This window comes from Lampetra planeri, chromosome 34, assembly GCF_965212315.1.
Source record: "Lampetra planeri chromosome 34, kcLamPlan1.2.h2, whole genome shotgun sequence".
NCBI classification, from domain to species: Eukaryota; Metazoa; Chordata; class Hyperoartia; order Petromyzontiformes; family Petromyzontidae; genus Lampetra; species Lampetra planeri.
In genome coordinates, this window is record NC_136140.1 from 7,512,974 (window position 1) to 7,533,707 (window position 20,734).

General features: G+C 45.4%; 1 protein-coding gene across 2 annotated transcripts in view; it reads left to right on the top strand.

Moving 5' to 3' along the window:
• Window positions 1-20,183, top strand: part of ATG7 (autophagy related 7) — a 38,236-nt gene extending 18,053 nt beyond the window's left edge. For both annotated transcript variants that reach the window (XM_078610630.1, XM_078610631.1), the window contains exons 14-20: window positions 781-987; window positions 1,322-1,437; window positions 3,078-3,153; window positions 5,558-5,638; window positions 13,188-13,310; window positions 17,355-17,433; window positions 18,036-20,183. In XM_078610630.1, coding sequence (XP_078466756.1) covers window positions 781-987; window positions 1,322-1,437; window positions 3,078-3,153; window positions 5,558-5,638; window positions 13,188-13,310; window positions 17,355-17,387 — 636 coding nt within the window. In that variant the 3' untranslated portion in view covers window positions 17,388-17,433; window positions 18,036-20,183. The remainder of the gene's footprint in view (window positions 1-780; window positions 988-1,321; window positions 1,438-3,077; window positions 3,154-5,557; window positions 5,639-13,187; window positions 13,311-17,354; window positions 17,434-18,035) is intronic.
• Window positions 20,184-20,734: the final 551 nt, after the last annotated feature.

The following is a 20,734-nucleotide window of genomic DNA, read 5'->3' on the forward strand; positions in this document are numbered from 1 at the left end:
TTGTTGTGTCTATGCCTTCCTCCGTCTTGACGTTTGTTTTTAAAACAAGCCACGATGTCTCTATTACAAATAGTTATAAAGTTACCGCTTTCGTCAACGTGGACAATAAATAACTGGTTAATTAAAAATAACAGCGATTTGTTTTTACAATTGCTGAGAGGAAATAATGATCGTCACAGTCTGTTGAAATTTCAACATTTCTGTGAAATAAATAGAATCAACTTTGCAATGTTGTTTTGTACCTTGTTAAAAAGTCATTCGTAACCAATATTTTATTCTCGCCTTCAAAAATATATATGAAGTCATAATTAGTCAAAACTCAAATAGTAAAAACCTCAAAATATTTCCCCCCCCCCTCTTTTTTTGACGATATAAGAACACAAACAAGAAAATAAATTCATGTGATTGTTTTTTTATATGAACCCATTCCATCAAAGCAAACCGAATGAACCTTCACTGTGTTGTAAATGTCCTTGTTCACAACGTCCCATGCGCAAGGGCGGAACTAGAAACTTTTTTTAAATGTATCCTACTTGAATATTATTTTAAAATATATATTCAATAAAATAACACATTTTCAGAGACTCAAGTTGAGGGGGAGGGTGGACAATCACCCTCATCACCCCCCTCACCCTCCATGAATCCACAGCTCTCGTCTGCATTCTACATAATCGTCACAGGACCGTGATGGGCGACTTGGAGAGGCCTTCACCCATTAGTCGATCGACCCTTTCCAATGACGATAACGGTGGCGGTGTCGTCGGCTTTCGTGTGCCGTAGCTGGTGATCAACGCTGCCCTTGGCTTCGACACGTTCGTGGTGATGAGGCACGGCCTGAAGGCAGCCAGGGAGGACCCGGGAGACGCACTCGGGAGTCTCGGCGCTGCCGCTGCCGCCGCCGCCACCACCACCTCCTCGCTCTTCTCGGACATCCCCGGCCACCGGCTCGGCTGCTACTTCTGTAACGACGTGGTGGCACCTGGAGACGTGAGAGGCTCTCTCGTGAAGCGAGAACGCGACGGGGATGAGTATCGAAATTAAAAGAGCTTTACAGCTCATCGGATTGCTCCGGTGTAAATCAATATTCTGATTCTGATATTTAAAAAAAATATTCGGTTAGAACGCGTGAATATAATTGTGCTGATAACCCGGCACCTGACACAGGCAATTGGTAAGGTTTGTTACGTAAACAAAGCACCGTTTTCATTCCGTGATAGCTCTGCTCTTTAATAATGACGCCAATATCAAGTGTACGACGTTATTAATTGTTGTCATCGTTATTGTTGTCATTCCTGTTGTTATTATTATTATCCGCGAGCAGTCGACGAGAGACCGTACCCTGGACCAGCAGTGCACGGTGAGCCGCCCGGGCCTGGCCATGATGGCCGGAGCTCTCGCTGTGGAGCTCATGGTGTCCGTGCTGCAGCACCCAGAGAGGTACGCCCTTGCGCTGCGGCTGGTCAGCCCGGCTCGGCCCGACAGCGTTCTTCACGGGAGAATACGCGATACAGCGGTGCATTTCACGACATGACCGTCATCGTAATGTCCCTCCCATCATTATCTCTTTTCCCATGTTCCCATAATGTATGTGTTTGCATGTTGAACTTCTTCCGCGCCGTACGTATCCAAACTGTGCTGTTCGAAGGTGCAGGGGAAGGACAACAAACTAAACACAACCTCGCTCAATACAACAAACGTATTAACTCACATCGCATACTCTTACAGTAGTCCTGGTCCTTGCTGTCCGCTTGGCAATCTTAGACCTTTGGGCCCGACGATTATAGTGATAGCGGTTTTCGGTTACTTTGTATGTTCACGTATCTTGCAATGATTTGTTTGTGCTTTGTTGCACGTTATGTGCAAATAAATACTTGCTTCCAAGTCATTCTGCTGCAGTTCACGCAACATAAACCTCCCGTAAGTCGTCAAATCATTGTAACTTTACAATCTGTAACACTTATAATGATACACTCTGCCAAAAATGTATGGCGTCATATAACCACCATGCAGAATCAGAATCACGATCTTTATCTAGACTGGAGAAAACAGATGTCCAGTAGCACAATTACTCCACAAATCTTTTAAAATGCATTAACTTAACGAGCATAAGTTTTATATTTTTGATTATTATTGTGTTATTTCATTATTATTAACGCAAACTATGGGGTTTTTGTAGCCAATACTACGTACGATCCAAATTAGTTTTGTGTCAGGCCACGTATTTATTTTGACAATTCTTGTCGTTAACTCTCCGCCAACCAAAAAATGTTACCGCCTTCACGCAGATATTGTTATTACTCCGTATTATTTACACGTGGCCGGTGCATTGGTCACATTCTGACCGATGCAGCTTCTCCTAATCGATCACCCTGAGACTTTTTGTTCCCGAATTCAACAACATACAACGACATTCCGCTCAGACTGCTTTGAGATACTTCCGGTAATTCTCCCAGAAATGCATTTGCTAATATTTGATGCATATTTTGTGGGGAAATAAAACGTTTGAATCGATCAACGGTCATCACGTCATAATGACACTTAACAAATTGGGCGGTCCAATTATGTTACATCGTACGACATGATAATTGGTTTTGTTACCCTTCTATCTGGCAACAAAACTGACACCTTTTTTTTTACAAGGAGTCATGTTTGCATAGACCACAATACCTGCAGCCATAATGCAAACAAAAAACATAACTCTGATAATGCAAAAAACATAACACAACATAACTCTGATAATGCATATATTATCAAAGTTATGTTTTTTGTTGTTTGCATTATGGCTGCAGGTATTGTGGTCTATGCAAACATGACTCCTTATAAAAAAAAGTGTCAGTTTTGTTGCCAGATAGAAGGGTAAAAACCAATTATAATATTTTTTACTGGCAAATGAGGTTACAATGGTGTAAATCGTACGACATGTCTCTCGGTGTCGCCGCAGCGTGCGAGTTCTTGTGACGACCCTTCCCCTCCCCTCCGTCTCCGCGCCATCGCCCAGCCCTCGTGCATCTGAGCCTTTCACGTCAGTCCACCTGGGAAGGGACGTGAGTCGCTAATTGATCTCCGTGCCTTTACAGGGGCTACGCCTCGGCCAGTGTGGGAGATGACCGCATGAACGAGCCCCCGACGCCGCTGGGTTTGATCCCACACCAGGTGCTGCTCGTGTCTGCTTGGCTTGCTGTGTGACGTGCGCACGCATACGTACATATGTCGAACTTCTTCCGCACCGTATGTAGCCAACCGTGCTAATCGGAGTTGCGCACGTACATACGTGTGTATACGTACGTGCAATAGAAATTGGTGGGGAGCGGTGGTGTCGCGGTTAGCGCGCTGCGCTATGAACCCAACGACCCGGGTTCGATTCCCGTTCACGGCCAATACCAGTGACAATTATCTGAACCGGTTCTGGGCCTCCCCTAGGTCCACTCAGCCTTAAATGAGTACCTGGTACGGTGTGTAAACATCGCTACTGGGGAGACAAAGGCGGTCGGGCGTGGTGCTGGCCACCCACCCCCTCGTGTACCGTTGTGGCCTTCATAGGAGCTCGCTAACAGCACTTGCCCCTACAGTCTGTTAAGGCTATACGGGGGATCTTTTTGTTATCTTTGTGCACACACACATCAATGACCTATGTTTACTGTGCATTCATTGATAACACTGCCATGTAAAGTTATAAAACGAACCAAAGGGAGCCCGATCAGCTCTCGGAAGCTGTACAGGTCTTCGATGCGTTTGCGGAATTTACCGCGTGTTGTTCAGCACGATGTCTGACGTTTCGCTTCATGCGCTGCGAGCGTTAGTTCCTGAAGAAGCTCTCGGCTTCAGTTCATAAAGAAGCTCCGATCACGTAAAGCGAAACATCGGACGTAACTCTGAACAACGCAGTACAGTTATCTCTCTGTCTCGCTGCTGCCTGTCAGTCTGTCACATTTGCTAAAATTTATTTGATGGTGGCCGAAGACATGAGGACCACAATGCAGTTCTCCAGTACCTCTCGGTGGCTTTTGCACAATGCACACGGCTGAGTGCTTTTTGCACACGTAACTGTGTGTTGCTTGGAACGCGGTACGAGTTCATGAGCCTTGACCAGATGTTTCACGTGTCGGTACCACCTGAAGTAGCACTTCAGCGGTTCCAATGTCGTTGGGACCAATAACAATGAAGTTTGGGATTACCATTTGAAATCAGTGGGTTATTAAATAATCGACTCTCATTAGCCACGTATATAAAGTGGAATTGCTAAAGTTTTGCGACCTTACGTGGTACCAATATCTACTCTGGTCCAAGGACCATCTATACATATATAGTTGACCAATGTTATCAATAACGCAGGTTGTTTTGGGTTAGATCTATAGTAAGCACAAGCCTCCGGTAAATCATATGACTTATGCGTAGCCACCACTACTCTGGATTTCTCCCCTGTCCCCGCCCCCTGTGAAAACAAATCTGCTTGTACCTTCTGCCTCTCCCTCCCATCACTGTCTCATCCCCGACACATTGGCACAGTCTTTCCTTCTCCCACACCTCCCCCTTGCGTCTGGCATTCCTTCTTTCTTCCTGTTGCTCATCTTGAACCGTGCCCCTCTTTTTCTTGTGGACTTCCGTCCCAGCATTCCTTTCACTACTCCTCTTCCCCGTGGTGGTGTGTCACGGAATGGCAAGGATTTCATGCGAACCGAATCGGGGCGGTGTTGTTTCTACACCAGGTGGCGATGTCGGCCACAGCCAAGACAGAGACGAAGCACTGTACAAGGGGCGTCTGTCTTTTGTCAATACTTTGGCTGCTTTACAACAACAAAAAAACATGTGCACGCAAATGCGTGCACACCCATGGCGATTGTATATAAATACACAAGAGGCAGCTAAGAGTGTGGCAAAGAGAATGCGTCAGAATTGTACGTGCAGTTTTTCTTTTTCACTGCACTGTAGTCCCAAGTGTGGTAACATGAACATGTTGATATCTGAAAGAAAAAAACAACTAAAAGCTTCACGATGGTTTGGTCAAAACTTTTTCGTCTTTTGTTTTCTCAACAATTATATTTGGCAATATAAATTCAGGGATATTGGTGGTGCAGTGGATAGCACCCAACGCTTTCAAGCCATAAACCTGAGTTCGATTCCTGGCCACAGCTAACACCAGTGGTATCTAAACCAGCAACTCCTGGGCGGTTACCCCCCCCCCCATCACCAAAACGCACCGAGCAGCGTGGTGAGGTAAGGCCAAAATAACACTCGTGGCCAGCACAGGGCTTCGTCTTGCTGTGGATTGTCATGCCACTGAATTATGTTATTAACTTAATATATCGATGAAACAAGTATATGGGAACAGAGTGAAATATTGAAATGTATTCACCGTTGCTTGTGATGTCACTTAACCTCCCTCCCATGGTTCTCTTGCACCAGGGACTTGGGAGGTCTCAACAGGTATCTCCTCTGGTCAAACAAAGTCAACGAATGTATGAGCTTGTAGTGACGCGTCGCTGACATTAACACAGTGCGATACAAAGGACACAGCACAATGTTTGGATCACCGTTGCTCTCTGTATCTCGTTTCCAGATTCGTGGTTTTCTGTCCAGATTTGACCACGTGCTCCCTGCCAGCCTGGCCTTTGATAAATGCACTGCCTGTTCAGCTACAGTAAGTAAATCTGGGCTTAGAGAAAGAAAAAGACACTCACACACGCACGACCACGACAGCGACTTTCGCTGCCGGTGCACATTTTCACTTAGTGGGTTTTTTTTAACTTATGAAATCTTTGACAAAGTGTAAAACCAGACGAAAAAAACTGTTCCTATAAATGAAAAAACTGCGCTGTTTAACATACAGATGTTTTTAAATTGTACTTAATGGACGTTTTACTACCGTCATTTCCGTTTTTATAATTAGCATCGTTTCTCCCTGGCCATCTCTGCCGCCTCCAAAAAAGTAACGCGCAAAAAATTTAGGCTGCGCCCACTGCCGATGCATCGAATCGGACCCTGCGAGTCTCCGTTCATTTCCCTGCGCGGGTGCATTTGCAAGGCACCCGGAAAAGCAGGTGGTCCCATTTGTCCCACGCGATAATCTGGGTTACTTTGGTGCTATTCTATCACTAGAACCACGGCCAGCATCGATGTTCTTCTGCTCCTATTCACGGCGCTCTGCGCGACTGCGAGACTATTCCCGATAGGGCGTTTGAATGTTCCCTATATTTTGTCCCTGGGCCCCTTTGGCGAAAGGGCTGCTGCTGCTGCTGTTGTGTAATGGTTAGCCCACTGGACTTGTTATTCGGATGCGCGGCAATTTAAACAGTGGGACACATTTTCTTAAATCCTCCCCGCTTCTGCCCACACAGCAGTATTAATGGGCTCACCACAGTTGTATGCATGTATGTTGAACTTTTGCGCTGTACGTAGCCAACCGTGCTCATCAGAGGTGCGACGGCTCAACAATTAAATTTCTATTTAAAGCTTTCGTGACTGCAGGGATTCACATTCTTGGTTCTTTCGGTAAAGTCACATAGAAGGGAAAAAACAAAATAATAAAAATTTAACAATAAAATTCTCACCACGTTTCGATTGCAACACAAGCAATCATCATCAGGTGTGAAAACCACCGCCACTTTTTCAAATTTTCTTGCTGTGGTTTTCACACCTGATGATGATTGCTTGTGTTGCAATCGAAACGTCGTGAGAATTTTATTGTTTTATTTTTATTATTTAGTTTTTTTCCTTCTACATGACTTTACCGAAAGAATCAAGAATATGGCTCAACAATTAGTTTGAGCGGCAGGTTGCGTGTGCTGGGATAGAGTGTGGGTACTTTCACATATTCTCAGATGCCTGGCCAGTGTAGAAAGTAGGTCAAAATACACTGGAGGTGCTGTCTAGAGCCACATCTCGAGGTGGAGGCCCTGCCACCAGCAATAGTGTGAGAAAGCCATTGCAGTGTGGCACCTTTACGTACCTATCTTCATCTCTCCATGGACACGATAAAGGTTTAATCCCAAACATTCAATGTGAAAACATCGGAGTATCGGGTCGTCCGGGTTGTTTGACCTTACTTCACACTGATCAGTGAGGGAGAGATTAGAACGGCAGTGGATTTGGCTGCACTGACCTCTGCTGCCCGTAATAACTACTGCACCTGTTTTTTTGGGGTATCATTGGTCACCCATCCAAGCACTTTCTAGGCTCAACACTGCTTAGCTTCCAAAGTCTGAAGACTGGCCATACTCGGGGTGAATTGGATCATAGGAACATGTCGAGGATGTGTTTTGCGACTTTCGGTTTTAATCCAAACAATCAAAAAATCGAGCCTAGGTACAACATTTTAAATGATACAAAAACATGCCTTGACAGAAAGTGACGTCCCTTTACGTGCCATCGCAGGAACTGAAGTCACTTTCAGGCCATCTCTTCTGTGGTTTTCTCGCCAAAATGACGTGGTGACATCAGGTGATGTCACCACGGTTAACGCGGAGACATTTTAAACTGGCACGTCACAAAAACACTTCCAGTACACGAATAAAATCCCAAATTGTCATGCAAAAATACAAAGCCTTTAAATCTGAAACTGATCCCTTATACGTGCAAGTGTAAGTTTTGAGCCATGCTGTGCGTACATTCGTGCCTTTCGCCGGGTGTTCAGTGGCTGTGTTATAGAGTAGGCATTTCCATTGAGTGGCAATTGTATCGTTACACGTGGGCAGAACCAGGGGGATAGCTTGAGGGGAATAAGGTCTCTGTTGTGCGTGGGCAGGTGTGTGCTGTACAGGGGAGCGTGCTGTGAATTTAGTGGGGGGGGGTTCGGGTGTGGGGAATCCCATTCACTTTAAGTTACAAAACTCGCATTTCGTGGAGCTTTTTGTACTATTGTGTACAATCTCTCGAGTGACAATGTCTGGCTTTGTGCCTAGCGGTAATGCGCTGATAATGTTCAACTGGCACTACCCTGTGCGGGCATTATTTTCCTTTTACAAAACAAGCCGTTGCACTATTAGGGGTGGACTAGTGGCGCCACGGTTAGCACACCGCGCGGCGATGTTCACCCCGGCAACCTGGTTTCGATTGCAGTGCACGGCTATCATCGGTGACGAGTGCTATATGAACCGTGGGGTGACCTCGACCCAGCTTTAGATTGAGAAATAAATATATTCTCTATTTTCATAATTATCGCTACACTGTCATCGAATTTAGTTGTTGTTGCACTTGGTTTTGTTATCATAGGTGATGAGCACAGGCCCAAAAGCCGCGTATGCCAAGCAAGCAAACAGCGCTGCTGAAGGATTCATACATAAGAGTTTAAAACTAAGACTACAAAAATATACACGTTTTATTTTTACCAGGTAAGACCCACTGAGCTACATAGCTCTTTTTCAGAAGCGACCACAAATGATAGCTTAACGAAGGGGCTTATCATGTGGAAATATATAGTAGCCAAATACTCTAAACGATGTTTCTAAATGTCGAGTGAAAAATAGAAGGACCCAGAGAAAAATCCATGCCACCACGGGGATAATATCAAAACCCCAAATATACAACAGGTGTCAGGGTCAGGATGGAACCCACGACCTCCTGCATACCAGGCGAGGGAGTTAACATCTTCGCCACCGTGACGATGTGTTAGCACACCTCCTAAATCGAGCAAGGCAGTAAGAACTTGGAAAAGGGGACAATGGGTGAGAATGTCAAGGTTGAGCAGGAAGCAGAAAGAGGAGAAGTCTTGTGACCTGCGGCGTGGTAGTTGAACACAGTGTGGTTGAGATCAAACAGTCCACGTGGTTTACCGAGTCTACAATATGGGTGGAGGAATCAAAGAGTACAGTTTACAGGAAAGAGTAACCATGGCAGTAGCGATAGAGGGGTGATAATGATGCGATGAGCCAGTGACTGGCTAAAGAGGAAACGTATTTAAAAAAATAAATCTTAGCTCAGCTTGCCATGAAATTAGTATCTGTTGCTGCTGCCACTGGATCCGGTTATGATCCGCAGAGGTTTTACCCTGGCCACACAACCTGTCGGTACGCCAATAAATAAACGCTCCCTGGTACCATCTGTTATAGAGACTATAAATACACGGGGCTATTTTTCGTCCACCACGACCACCTCCCACACCCCCTGAGAATTAGCACCCTCATTATTCAAGTGCTGGTGCACCCAACCTTACAGTAAGGCAATCGCATGGATAGCTGGGTGGCTAATTTGAGGAGTGCGCCGAGAAATCCGTGGATGTGCACGTGGAAGTGGTTTGCGCCCCTCCGTGCCGAAGAGAGCAATCGATGGATGCCCGCGTTGGCCTCGCTTTAGCAACTGTACGTGTGGGCAGCGATCAAAGCGACCGACTTGAGGAGAGTCATGTGCCTGGTGCGTACCAGCTGTAGCATTGCGGCCACAGCTCCTTGTCGGGGCTCTTCCAAGAAGGGGCAGGAAACAAATCCTATAACAACAGCAACACAAATTTCGATTTAAAGCTTTCGTGACTGCAGGGATTCATATTCTTGGTTCTTTCGGTAAAGTCACGTAGAAGGGAAATAATAAAACAATAACATTCTCACGACGTTTCGATTGCAACACAAGCAATCGTCATCAGGTGTGAAAACCACAGCAAGAAAATGTAAAAAAGTGGCGGTTTTTTCAAATATTCTTGCTGTGGTTTTCACACCTGATGATGTTTGCTTGTGTTGCAATCGAAACGTCGTGAGAATTGTGTTGTTTTATTTTTATTATTTTATTATTTCCCTTCTACGTGACTTTACCGAAAGCAACAACACAGTTTATGTTGCGTCTAAATGGCAATTTACGTGAATTTGAAAAAGCTACATTAGGGTAGATTGTGGCAGGGTGGCTGGATGGTAATTGGTGATTGCGATCGGAGTTGGGTAACGTGGTAGACATAATTGGAGGGAAACTCCGTGGCATGGCTCCTGGATAAAGCAATTGTATCCATAGAGCCAACAGCGACATATGTATGTTGAACTTAGTTGGGACTGTACGTAGTGAACCGTGGTAATCGAAGGTTGCAGGGGAAGGACAACAAACTACTGTAAACACAAAAAAGCAGTTCTCAAGAAATTCGTTTTCCATCTAGATTTAAAAGTGCACTGCTCCGGTGACTTGCTAATATCAGAAGGAAGAGCGTTCCAGATGGCCGCAGAAGCGCATCTGAAAGCGCACGGCGTAGTGACTGTCTTTGTCCGATGGTTAGCCAAATGCCGCCGCTGCGAGAATGACCGGATTTTGCATGAACCACGGGGACAGCCAGGGCACCCTCCTCTTGGAGATCCAGGGGCTGTGACGAGTCCAAGGGGCATCCTTGTGGGGGGGGGGGGTGAGCAGGGAAACTTTATCCCTTCTTCAATGCGTTCCTGGGCAAGGTTGCAATGAAAAATCAAGCCCTTGGTACGTTTTGCCCAAATTCTCCGTATGGTTGCAGCACGCCATAACGTGGACAGCACCCGACCAGTGTGTTTTCGCGCAAATTAAATGCGGAGTATTTTTCACGAGCACAAGGGCATTAATTAAAACCAGATGGGCTCTGGCGCTATTGCTGCGGTGCTCCCGGGAGCGCGCCTTCAGCGTCGCGAAACGACTGCGCGTATCGTTTACAACGCCCGCGCACACTATTGCCGTGTGGACATTGTGTGCACAATCCTGCACACTTTTAGGTGCTATAAAGGCACACTGTATGTATTTGCATTGTTCGCTGCTTTGCATGCGCAACTTAAGTGGGCCACGTGTGGGCGTTTTAAATAGCGCCCCTGCCGCAAAACTTTGGATGGATGATGGATAAGGGGCATAACTTTGATGGCAATGGAAGTACCAAATTTAAGATGTTACATTATGCTCCGCCACATGACAAGAGAGACAAGACTCCAACCCAAGTAAAACAAACATCGGTGGACACGTTCTAATAAAGCTGCACTTATAATCCTTTTGCCGTAATACCCGGTGGGTTTTGGGCTTAATACACAATGAGCCTGGGGTCTTTTTACAAAAAACCTCCCCCCACAGCCCCCCCCTAGAGCTGGCGCTGGGAGACTGGTCACACTGTATGGAGTTGGCGCTAGTTTTGGCAGTGATATTGGCGTCCACTGCCGACCTCCCCATGAGACCAAGAAACTCCACTCGAGTTCCACGGGGCGCCTTTTTGGTGAAGGGACAGCAGCCGCTTAGTGAAACGCTGTCTTCACCAGAGAGATGCTTGCGGAAGGAAAAAATATATATTGACGAGTGAAGTCTGACCGCTTACTAAATGGCAGATTGTTTCTGCAGAGATCTACCGTTGAATGCTTTTTGTACGTGACAAAAAGCATTCTACGGTGTGACGTGAACTGCGCGTATTTACACACGCGCGCGCACTTGCGGGTGTGCGTGTGTGTGCGCAGTTTGTATTTTTCAGTTATTAGTTGATGAAAATCATAACTGCTGCAAGTGTGTTGGTTGGATAGGTCAGTTGTTTTAAAGGGCGCTTTAGAAAAAGCAAAACATTTTTATTTGTATTTCATCCCAAATATTAGCGTTGCTCGTAAATTAAATATTTTCGTAATTGAGTCAATTTGGCTAACGAAAAAAACACGCGCACAGCGTACGTATACAAAAATATATATATTGGTGTGCACGTGGAATTGGAACCTGCCCTGTTTTGCCAAAAAGTGGGAGAGTTTCTGTGATGGCTGAGGAGTGACGCACACGTAAACCCGCACCACGTGCCGCACCGTGAATAATTGTAAGGACCCCGATTGCAGCTGTGTTGCACGTGGCTCGGAATAAATCACAACCCCATCTTTGGCTTTCGGTGTTCTTTTCTATTTTTGCAGTGAAATATTTATAACGAAAAAAAATCGTACGTATACATTACGCATTTATGGAAATGCGAATTTTAACGCGTAGACTTTCGCGTGATAAATATGCGATGAGTGGGGCAATGGGGGCTTAAAAAAATAAGGTAACGCATTTATACCAAAATATCCCTGATTGCACATGATCTTTGGAGTCAAAGCAGCGTTGAGCCTTGTTAATACATGGATGAGAGACTACCTAGGAATGCTAGGTTGTCATAGATTCGGGTGCCAAGGTGGTCTGTCGTTAGTTATTCAGCAATAAACAGTTTTAAATCTATATTCCTAGGTTTTTTTCGGTAAAGTCACGTAGGTAAAAAATTTAAATTAATAAAAGTAAAATAAAAATAAAATAAAAATCACGACGTTTCGGAGGCAGGCAACACAAGCTTCCGTATTCAGGTGGAACCGTCACAGCACGATTTTATTTTACTTTTATTAATTTAAATTTTGTACCTACATGGTGACTTTACCAAAAAAACCTAAGAATATGAATCCTTGCAGTCACGAAAGCTTCAAATCTAGAAGTTTTAAATCTATTTACGCAGGGCTATTTGAGTGTCATCCCCTCGTACGTATGGTTTTCTCCTGGCACCTTGTTCCCCCTCCCCCTCCCCACAGTGCCACGCTCTCACTCGTAGAATTTCCTCAACATCCCATGTGGAACTCGACTAAAAAAAGTGTCTGTGAGAATCTTTCAATCCTCGGTGGAAGGAGCATGGTTATGTTAGAAGAAAACTGCTTGCACTGGCATTTTTGTTGATACGACTTTCACAGGAAACTCGGCATTATTCTGTCCCCTAGAGCCCACTTTCATTGCACGCGGTGGAATGCGTATCTGCCTTCGTTATTCACAGGAATGCGTGTTTAATCATACTTGCGGTATATCATCCGAAACTGACAACGCGTCATTTGGTTTTTAGCCAACGGCAAAACAAAAAGTAACGATGTCTATCAAAGCCACATTTTTATTTCATTTACTTTCCTTTATGCAGCTTTACAATACCATGGTATACATTTTTTTTTATATAAAATAATAATGTTGACCCAAGCCCCCTTTTTTTCTTTTGAAAAAATCAAGGAGAGAGAGGGCCCCCCCCCTCCTCTCTTCCTGACGAAAAAAAAGCACAATCGGCGAGGGGCCTCCTTCAATAATGTGGGGCAGTTGAGCGTTAATTCCGCTCCGGCCTTTGTTACATTAAGTGCCGGACCACCCAGACACTGCATCAGCGTGGGGCTTCCACCCCACACGACGCGGCGGCGTTCGCCCGTAACAATGTCCCGCCCGCTCACCCGCTCGCTCGCTCCCCCGTTCATCCGCTCGCTCGCCCACTCGCTCGCCCTTGCGCTTTCTGCGTTTTCCGCCAGGTGCTGGAGCACTACGAGCGGGAAGGGTTTGCGTTCCTCCGCCAGGTCTTCGACTCGTCGCACTCCTTCCTTGAGGACCTCACCGGCCTCACGCAGCTGCACCAGGAGACGCAAGCGGCCGAGGTATGTATGTTCCGTATGTAGGTTGAATTTCTTTCGCACCGTACATAGCCAAGCGCGCTAATCGGAGGTGCGGGGAAAGGACAACAAACTACATACAAAAAGCAGTTCGAAATAAATGAGTTTTCAATCTCGATTTCAAAGTGCACAACTCTAGCGGCTTCCTAATATCGGAAGGAAGAACGTTCCAGACGGCCGCAAGAAGCACATCTGAAAGCGCGTGATTGCGGTAACCCGTCTTTGTTATCTGCCCAGCAAAGAGCCGCTGCAAGGACGGCCGGAGTTCGCGTTGGGTGAGGCGGTCCATCGCGCTCGCCTAACGCTCTTCCGCGTCATGCCTGGCTGGACGTGCCTGACGTTCTTTCCGCAGCCCCCCACCCCTGGTCCTTGGCTTCGTAGTTGTTCTACCAGCGCCAATTTTCTTCTGAGATGTGTCGTCGGCAAGCGAGTCACTTTGCCCCATCAGATGTCTGGGCTGGGACCGCGTGAGACGACAGCTGCCATTTATGGTTCATTGATTCAAAGTTCTAATGTGATGCTCCACATATCTTTCGACTAGTGCGGCCCAGTTTTCAGATGGCTGGCAGCGTGTGGCACCTCCCTTCCACACTTCTCTCTGCTTCCTGCCAGTCTCGCCATGTTAATTTGTAACTATAAATGTTTTCGATTTCAAACGATTTTCGACAAAATTACTTAAAATTTCGTTTAATTTGTGATCAGAAATTAGCTGAAAACTCGTAAGCGTGTACAAAGGAATATTTGAGTTCGGGGTTTAGGATTAAGTTGTTGTACCCTGTCAACAGTTTCGTTTATTTTTTGTCCTTTTCTCAATTTCATTTTCATTGTGGCATAGGCCTCATTGTTCTGAGACAAAGTGTCCTTTCTGAACTCCCAGAGCTTTGCATCACACCGTATTATAAAATGGCCCATGAAAGCAGATGTCACCAAACTACTTCTGAGATTCCTCGATGGGCCCTTTTTGTTTATCCACACACACATGGGGACAGTGCACTTTCCCACATATCCTGCTATGAAGAAATGTTCATGGCAGGACAGTCAAAATTAGATATTTTTTTTTCCCATTCAAAGCTGGAATTTAGCCAAATTAAGTAAAAAAAATAATGTGTTGTTTTGTTATGGAGCATATCATGACCGGACTGATACCAACAACTCGCTAAACATGAGAGCCCCGGTTTAATCACGGTCAGTTGGTTGAAACCCAAATTCGAACGCAGGATTTGAGCGTGTTGGCTCAGCGGTTTGACCTCTGAGCCACCCACCCACATCTCTTGTTTATCATTTTAATCTCGCAGTGGCCTCTAATGGACGATTGTTTAGGAGCACAAGTGTGGATGTGGGTGACAGCAGGGCGCAAGGGCAAGGCGTAGGTCTCGAGGGCGTGTTGGGGGCATAATGGCACATGTCAAGGCTATGAGATGGTCCATCTGGGCCTGGTGGCCCAGCGGAAGTGATCGCAGCTCACAGTCACAAGCTTGCAAAATCACATTGTTTGGGAGGTTGACTCAGCCCATCATCCCTCCTGGGGTCGATACGACAAGTATGACTTTGTTGGAGAAGTCAACAGTGGTTGTCCTGTGGGTCGACTCACCGCTGCTATACGAATGTGGAATTTCCATTGCTGGCCCAGGGTTGTAAACAGGAGATGAACACAGCCACAATGCTCATTTCAACAAACCATCACTTAGACTTATCTGAGTGCGAAGATAGATGCAGCTCTGGCGATAAGTGCTCGGAAAAACGGCTGCCCTTCATTCTCGCAGGATCTTTTGGCTGGCCATCGAACAAAGACAATAACTGGATCGCACACTTTTAGGTGGGCTTCTATGGCCATCTGGAACGCTCCTCCCGATATTAGGAAGCCACTGGGGCAGTGCACTTTTAAATCTAGATTGAAAACTCTATTGTTGAAAACTGTTTTTTGTGTTTAGTTTGTTGTCCTTATCGCGCACTTCCAAGTTGCATAGTTGGCCTTGTACGGTACGAAAGAAATTCAGCATACAAACATACATGCACTTGACAGCAGGGCATTTGCTCTGGCCAAGACTATGTCCAGCCCAGCCAGCTAGCCTGCCCATGTGCACAGCCCATCCCCTGCGATTGAGCATGCGCGTGCTTTCAGAGTTGTAAGCTATCAAGCCAGATGTGGTCGTCACGTGATTGGTGTGTTAACTAATCCCAGGACGAGCCACGAATGTTTATTTTGCCTTGTAGTGCAGCGCGTCCCGAAAATACGATGACATTTGACCAACATAGAAAGGGCCGTGTTATTGTAAAGCAATAAGTGGTGGTCTTGGGTTATCACAATTTTGAGAGGCAATTTACTCTGTGAGTAACACAATACCATTTGGTAGAACAAATGTCTTTTTTCAAACGAATGGTAACTTCATATTGCCAAAATCATTTTGATTGCATCAGGTAATAGGGCAGAAGTAATCTTTAAATGTTATTGTCCTTAGGTATTCCGGACAGCCAATCTTTACGATACTCGGTTCTGTTTTCTGTTAAATCCCCATCTGTGCCTATTTATTATCTACGTGCCCTTTAAAACGTAATATCCAGAATACACAACAGTGTAATATAGTGTAATGCCGCTCCGATATTGTCTCCACAACCCCCATGGTCAAGTCTCTCGTGCCTAACCAGCCTCATGAAGTTTACTGGGCATTCATCATCAGCCATGATCCATCCACTGCTGGATGATTGCCTCCCCAAGCATTCCTCTTCACGCTTCTCTCTCGCTAAATTTAGAAATAATTTGTCAGGTTCCATGCTTTTCAGACTCGGTGAGGCTTTTCTGCATATAAAGGGCATTGTTTAATCTTGACTGAAAGCTTTCGTGACTGCAGGAATTCATATTCTTTGGGTCTTTCGGTAAAGTCACGTAGATGGTTCAAAGAAAATAACAAAAAACGACGACGTTTCGATCGCAACACAAGCGATCGTCATCGCTTGTGTTGCGACAACGTCGAAACGTCGTAGTTTTTTGTAAAAAATGTTTTACCATCTGCGTGACTTTACCGAAAGACCCAAAGAATAATGGCATTGTTATGTTGGAATGAAACTGCTTGATTGGTATGTTTTTTGCTGGTATGACATTCACGGGAAATTCGCCATTTGTCTGTCCCCTGGAGCCCTCTTCTTTGCACGCGGAATGCGCATCTGCCTCTGTTGTTTACAGCAATACAGGTCGTGCAACACGACAATTCCACAATTGCTCCTCTGGCATCGTGGCGATGTAAACCTAGCGCGGTGAACATTTTATCAGTGCGCTTGATGCACAAATGGAATATTTAAAAGTCTTCGATGCGCCACTGTTTGTCACCCATAATGCCCGGATTCACAAATACGAAATGGGGACGCGTGGTCACACAGATGCCCCCTCCGCTTCTCCTGACACAAGTGTATCTGGCTCAGCCACCTCAATGTCAAATTTAAGTTGTTGCTCTACACCTACTTGAGCCATACAGAGAAGAAGAAGTGTACGGATTGGTCTCCTCCGTTCACTCCCCATCTTTACTTCTCTATTAAACCACACACACAGAGCTTAACTTGCACATGTACCTCAGCGTCTTCCGACGCCTCTTGCTCCCACATGTTGGCACTGTCTCTTTGGATGTGCGTGTGTTTGTGTCGCTTTCATGTCACCGTTACACTTGTATTGAACTTTTCATGTTACACTTGCACTGTTTTTGACTCGTGTGTATTTCGTTCATGACCGTTTGTCAGTGGTTGCAATATTCTTGATGGACCCTGAACTCGTTCTCTGCAATCTCGATGTTTTTGTTTTGTTGTTGCTGTTCTCACGCCCCACGGATCTCCCTTGTAAAATATCTGGGCAACTGGCTAAACGGCATCATCCGTGTAATAAATTAAATCAACTTCAACTCATGGAAAACGTTTGGCAGGCATTGGGTGGCGGTTAAAAAAAAAAGTGCCACAGGGGACGCAATGAAACGCGTTTGTAACCCCACGATGGTGAAGTCGTTGTTGATGCCTCGTGTCGTGTTCACTGTTGTTTTCTTTTAGATCTGGGACATCAGCGACGATGAGAGCATCTAGGAGGGCAGCGCTGCAAAGGCTCCGGCTTTACGCCACGAAAACATTGGTCAGTGACATCGCAGAAGTAAACAAGTGCTTAACCTTTTACGATGTTTATTAAACTTTTTAATGAGCCCTCAGATCATATGTTTGTTTCGCACATGGTTTACATTGAAACCAAGAGAACGTCGTCGTCCTTTTAACAAGTTTAAAAATAAATTAACGATGTTAAACCGTAATAGAAAGAAAACAGAACGTGAGTATTCTTTGTAGATTTTTGTTTTTAAATCGCAAAAATTCGAATTTAAGGTCAGTAATTTACTGTTGAAATGAGAATTGCGGCGGTGTTCATCTCACGTGTACAGTTTAGAGCTAGCGATGGTAATTTTACATTCCTATATGGTGGGGGTGAGTTTATCCATTGGACAACCACTGTTGACTTCCTCACAAAGTGGAGCTCGTTTTATCAACCCCAGCGGGAATGATGGGGCTAAGTCAATGCCCAACCAGGGTTTGAACTTTTGCAACCTTGACATCGCGAGCCGCTCGCTCGCTCTACCGCTGAGCAACCTGGCTTGTCATTGCAAGTGGCTGCGTTTGGTGATGTTCATATTTCAAAGGAAGATGATTTTTTTTGCTTTTTTTTGCTTTTTTTTATTTTTATTCAAGGTTAGGCAAGCATTGGTGTTTGAGGGTCCGGCCTGGAGATGGTCACTGCTGGTTGAAGAGCCAACAGGAGTGGTTCTCATTGCTCGTGTGTGGGTGAACTGCACATGCATGCCTGCACACGTTCGTCTGTGTTTTGACTATAAAACGTTGGGTTTGTTTTCTTTTTCATATTCCTGGAAGCAGAATGTACATGTATATTTTAACACGTTAACATAAGGGTTTTGGTTCATTGTACACGTACAGTACGTGGCTTTCTTGGAGATTGCTGCCCCCTATTTTCTTAACGGCGCCATTTGCAGCCACGGTGTTATCGTTGGTTAAGAAAACAGTAATGTAGGAAGGTTATGTTATAGCCTATGAGTGAGTGGGGGGGGGGGGTGGGATGTAATTTTTTTTTTACTGACCAAACACATCTGCACTGCCTTCTTTCCAAACAAAACAATAACTGGAGCAAAAGCCACCTATTCCAACAAGCGTCGGTCCCGAAACCAGCGGCCAAGCGTGTAGGCAACCCCAGAAGCAATTCGTTGGGTTCAGCACATGCACTGTATGTAATGGGAAGCTGGCGTGGTGTAATGGGCAAAAGGTCACCGGTTCGATTCCATCTCCCGGGCACGGCAGTTGAAATGGTGGCGCGAGTTTTCTTAAATTCCCCCCCTCCCGCCTCTGTCCACCCAGCAGCAATTCGTCGATGGGCAGCTCGCACGTGCTGGGGTAAAGTGTGGGTACTCCGAGCTCTTCCAAGGCGTCTGGCCATATCTGAACGTATAACATTAATGGTAATAATACCATTAATGTTATACAGAAGGGGAACACAACATCTCAAAGAGTGCAGTGTCGGGTTTTTTGCCTTGGTGAACCCCCCGAATGGCAGTTTGTCCCTCACCTCAGGAGGGCCTGTTTGAAGCTTTGTCGCGTGGAGGGCCTTTTGCAAACAGTGGCGTGAGCAAGCAATTGCAGGGCTGCACCATTATCCTTTATGACTGCAATTGCCGATGTTTAAATGTGGATTTGGGTCTGCTTTACCAAGTCACGGAATTGTGCGAGGCGACTGCTGAGGCAATGCGTCTGTCTGGAACAAGTTCCGTCGCCTCTCCGGTTTCAAGGGAGCGTTTTAAGACTCGTTATAAATTTGTTGGAAATATCAACGGTTACGATGCTGGTGGCGGCCTTTGTTTACCGCCAGAGATATTTATTTTCAAAGGCATTGCGGGGAAGCAAGACTGCCCGTCCCTCGCACGCTCTCTCTCATCCTCCCACATTTATTAATGTTGCACCACGAGGTGGCCGTTTGTTTTCCTCCACTGTTTAGGTGTGCGGGGTTCACAGGACTGACCTTTAAAAAAATATATACATTGCGGAAGGTAGCCAACGGCCAGTTTATAGTATTACGAAAAGCAGAACCCACGCAGAAACATATGAAAAATAAACCCAAGTTGCATTGGCTTTTTCTACCATGAAATATTGATGGAACGAATGGTTGCCACTGCCAATATTTATATGCGCAGGCAATGACGAAACCTGGAACAAGCCCTCTCTGGGATTGCCTTTGAGGTGTTTTTATTGCTTGTAATAATTTTCCTTGCCTATAAGAATTATACAATATTCCTGCGTTAATTGCGATGGATTTGTTCCGGTGATGGTCGTGAATAGCAAATTTAATGGATGATGATTTTGGCGCGTCTGCAGATGCTTTTAAAGCTTCGATAAGTTCTCTATCTCTCTCATCTCTGTATCTCATTACTTTCTCGCATCACGTTCTCGCTCATCGCTTTCTCTCTCTCTCAATGCAGTCGTGCAGCGTTACAGATGCGATTTGCGGATAGCCAAAATCGCAGATAGCAGTTTTGTGAATAACGAGCGAATTCTGTATACCATTGTAGTGATTACAAAAAAAACACTGCCTTGTCCTACAAGAGCATTGTTGCTGACAATTAGTGGCCAGAGATGAGCCTTGCTACACCATGTTATCGTTTCATGTCTCACCAAACGCTGTTTTAGGTACACAATTTATAATTTTCATATTCATTGACACCCTAATTGGTACGTATGAGGTGAAATGAAAGATATGGAATGATGCGGTTTTGCTGCTCTTGAAGGTCTGATGTTGAAAAGTGTTAATGTGGTCATTAAAATGTATGGCATGAACGTTTTATGTGCAGTTTTTTTAATGTTTCATCATCGGTTAATGTTTGGTCACAGATTCCATCTTTTTAAGATAATACAGTAACGAGGCTGCCACGGTGTAATGGTTGGCACGCTGGCCTTGCGATCCAGGGGTCGCCGGTTTGATCTTCTGGGGTGGCAGTTGAAACAATTGGGCAATTTTATTGAATCCTCCCTCCGACTCTGCCCACCCAGCAATGTAGATGGGTATGCCACTGTTAACCCTTTCCCGTTCCAATGACGGATGTGTAACGTAATCGTAACGGAACCGGAAGAAAACTTATAATAAAATAACTTTTATTGGTCCCAAGGCTCCCACATGGCCATGCGGGAGGGCGTGTGGCACAGTTTGGTGCCAGCTATCATATAGTGTGGTCGTATCGCTACAGTTCTCTGCGGTGAGTACAATGTCTTTAAAATACAACGGCGTTATGCCTCTAAATAAAATTAACGTTAACCACTTGCGCATTCCGAGATTCAGCAGTGAACGGGGCACCCACCCTGCAACTTTCAGTCATCTTGGAACGGGAAAG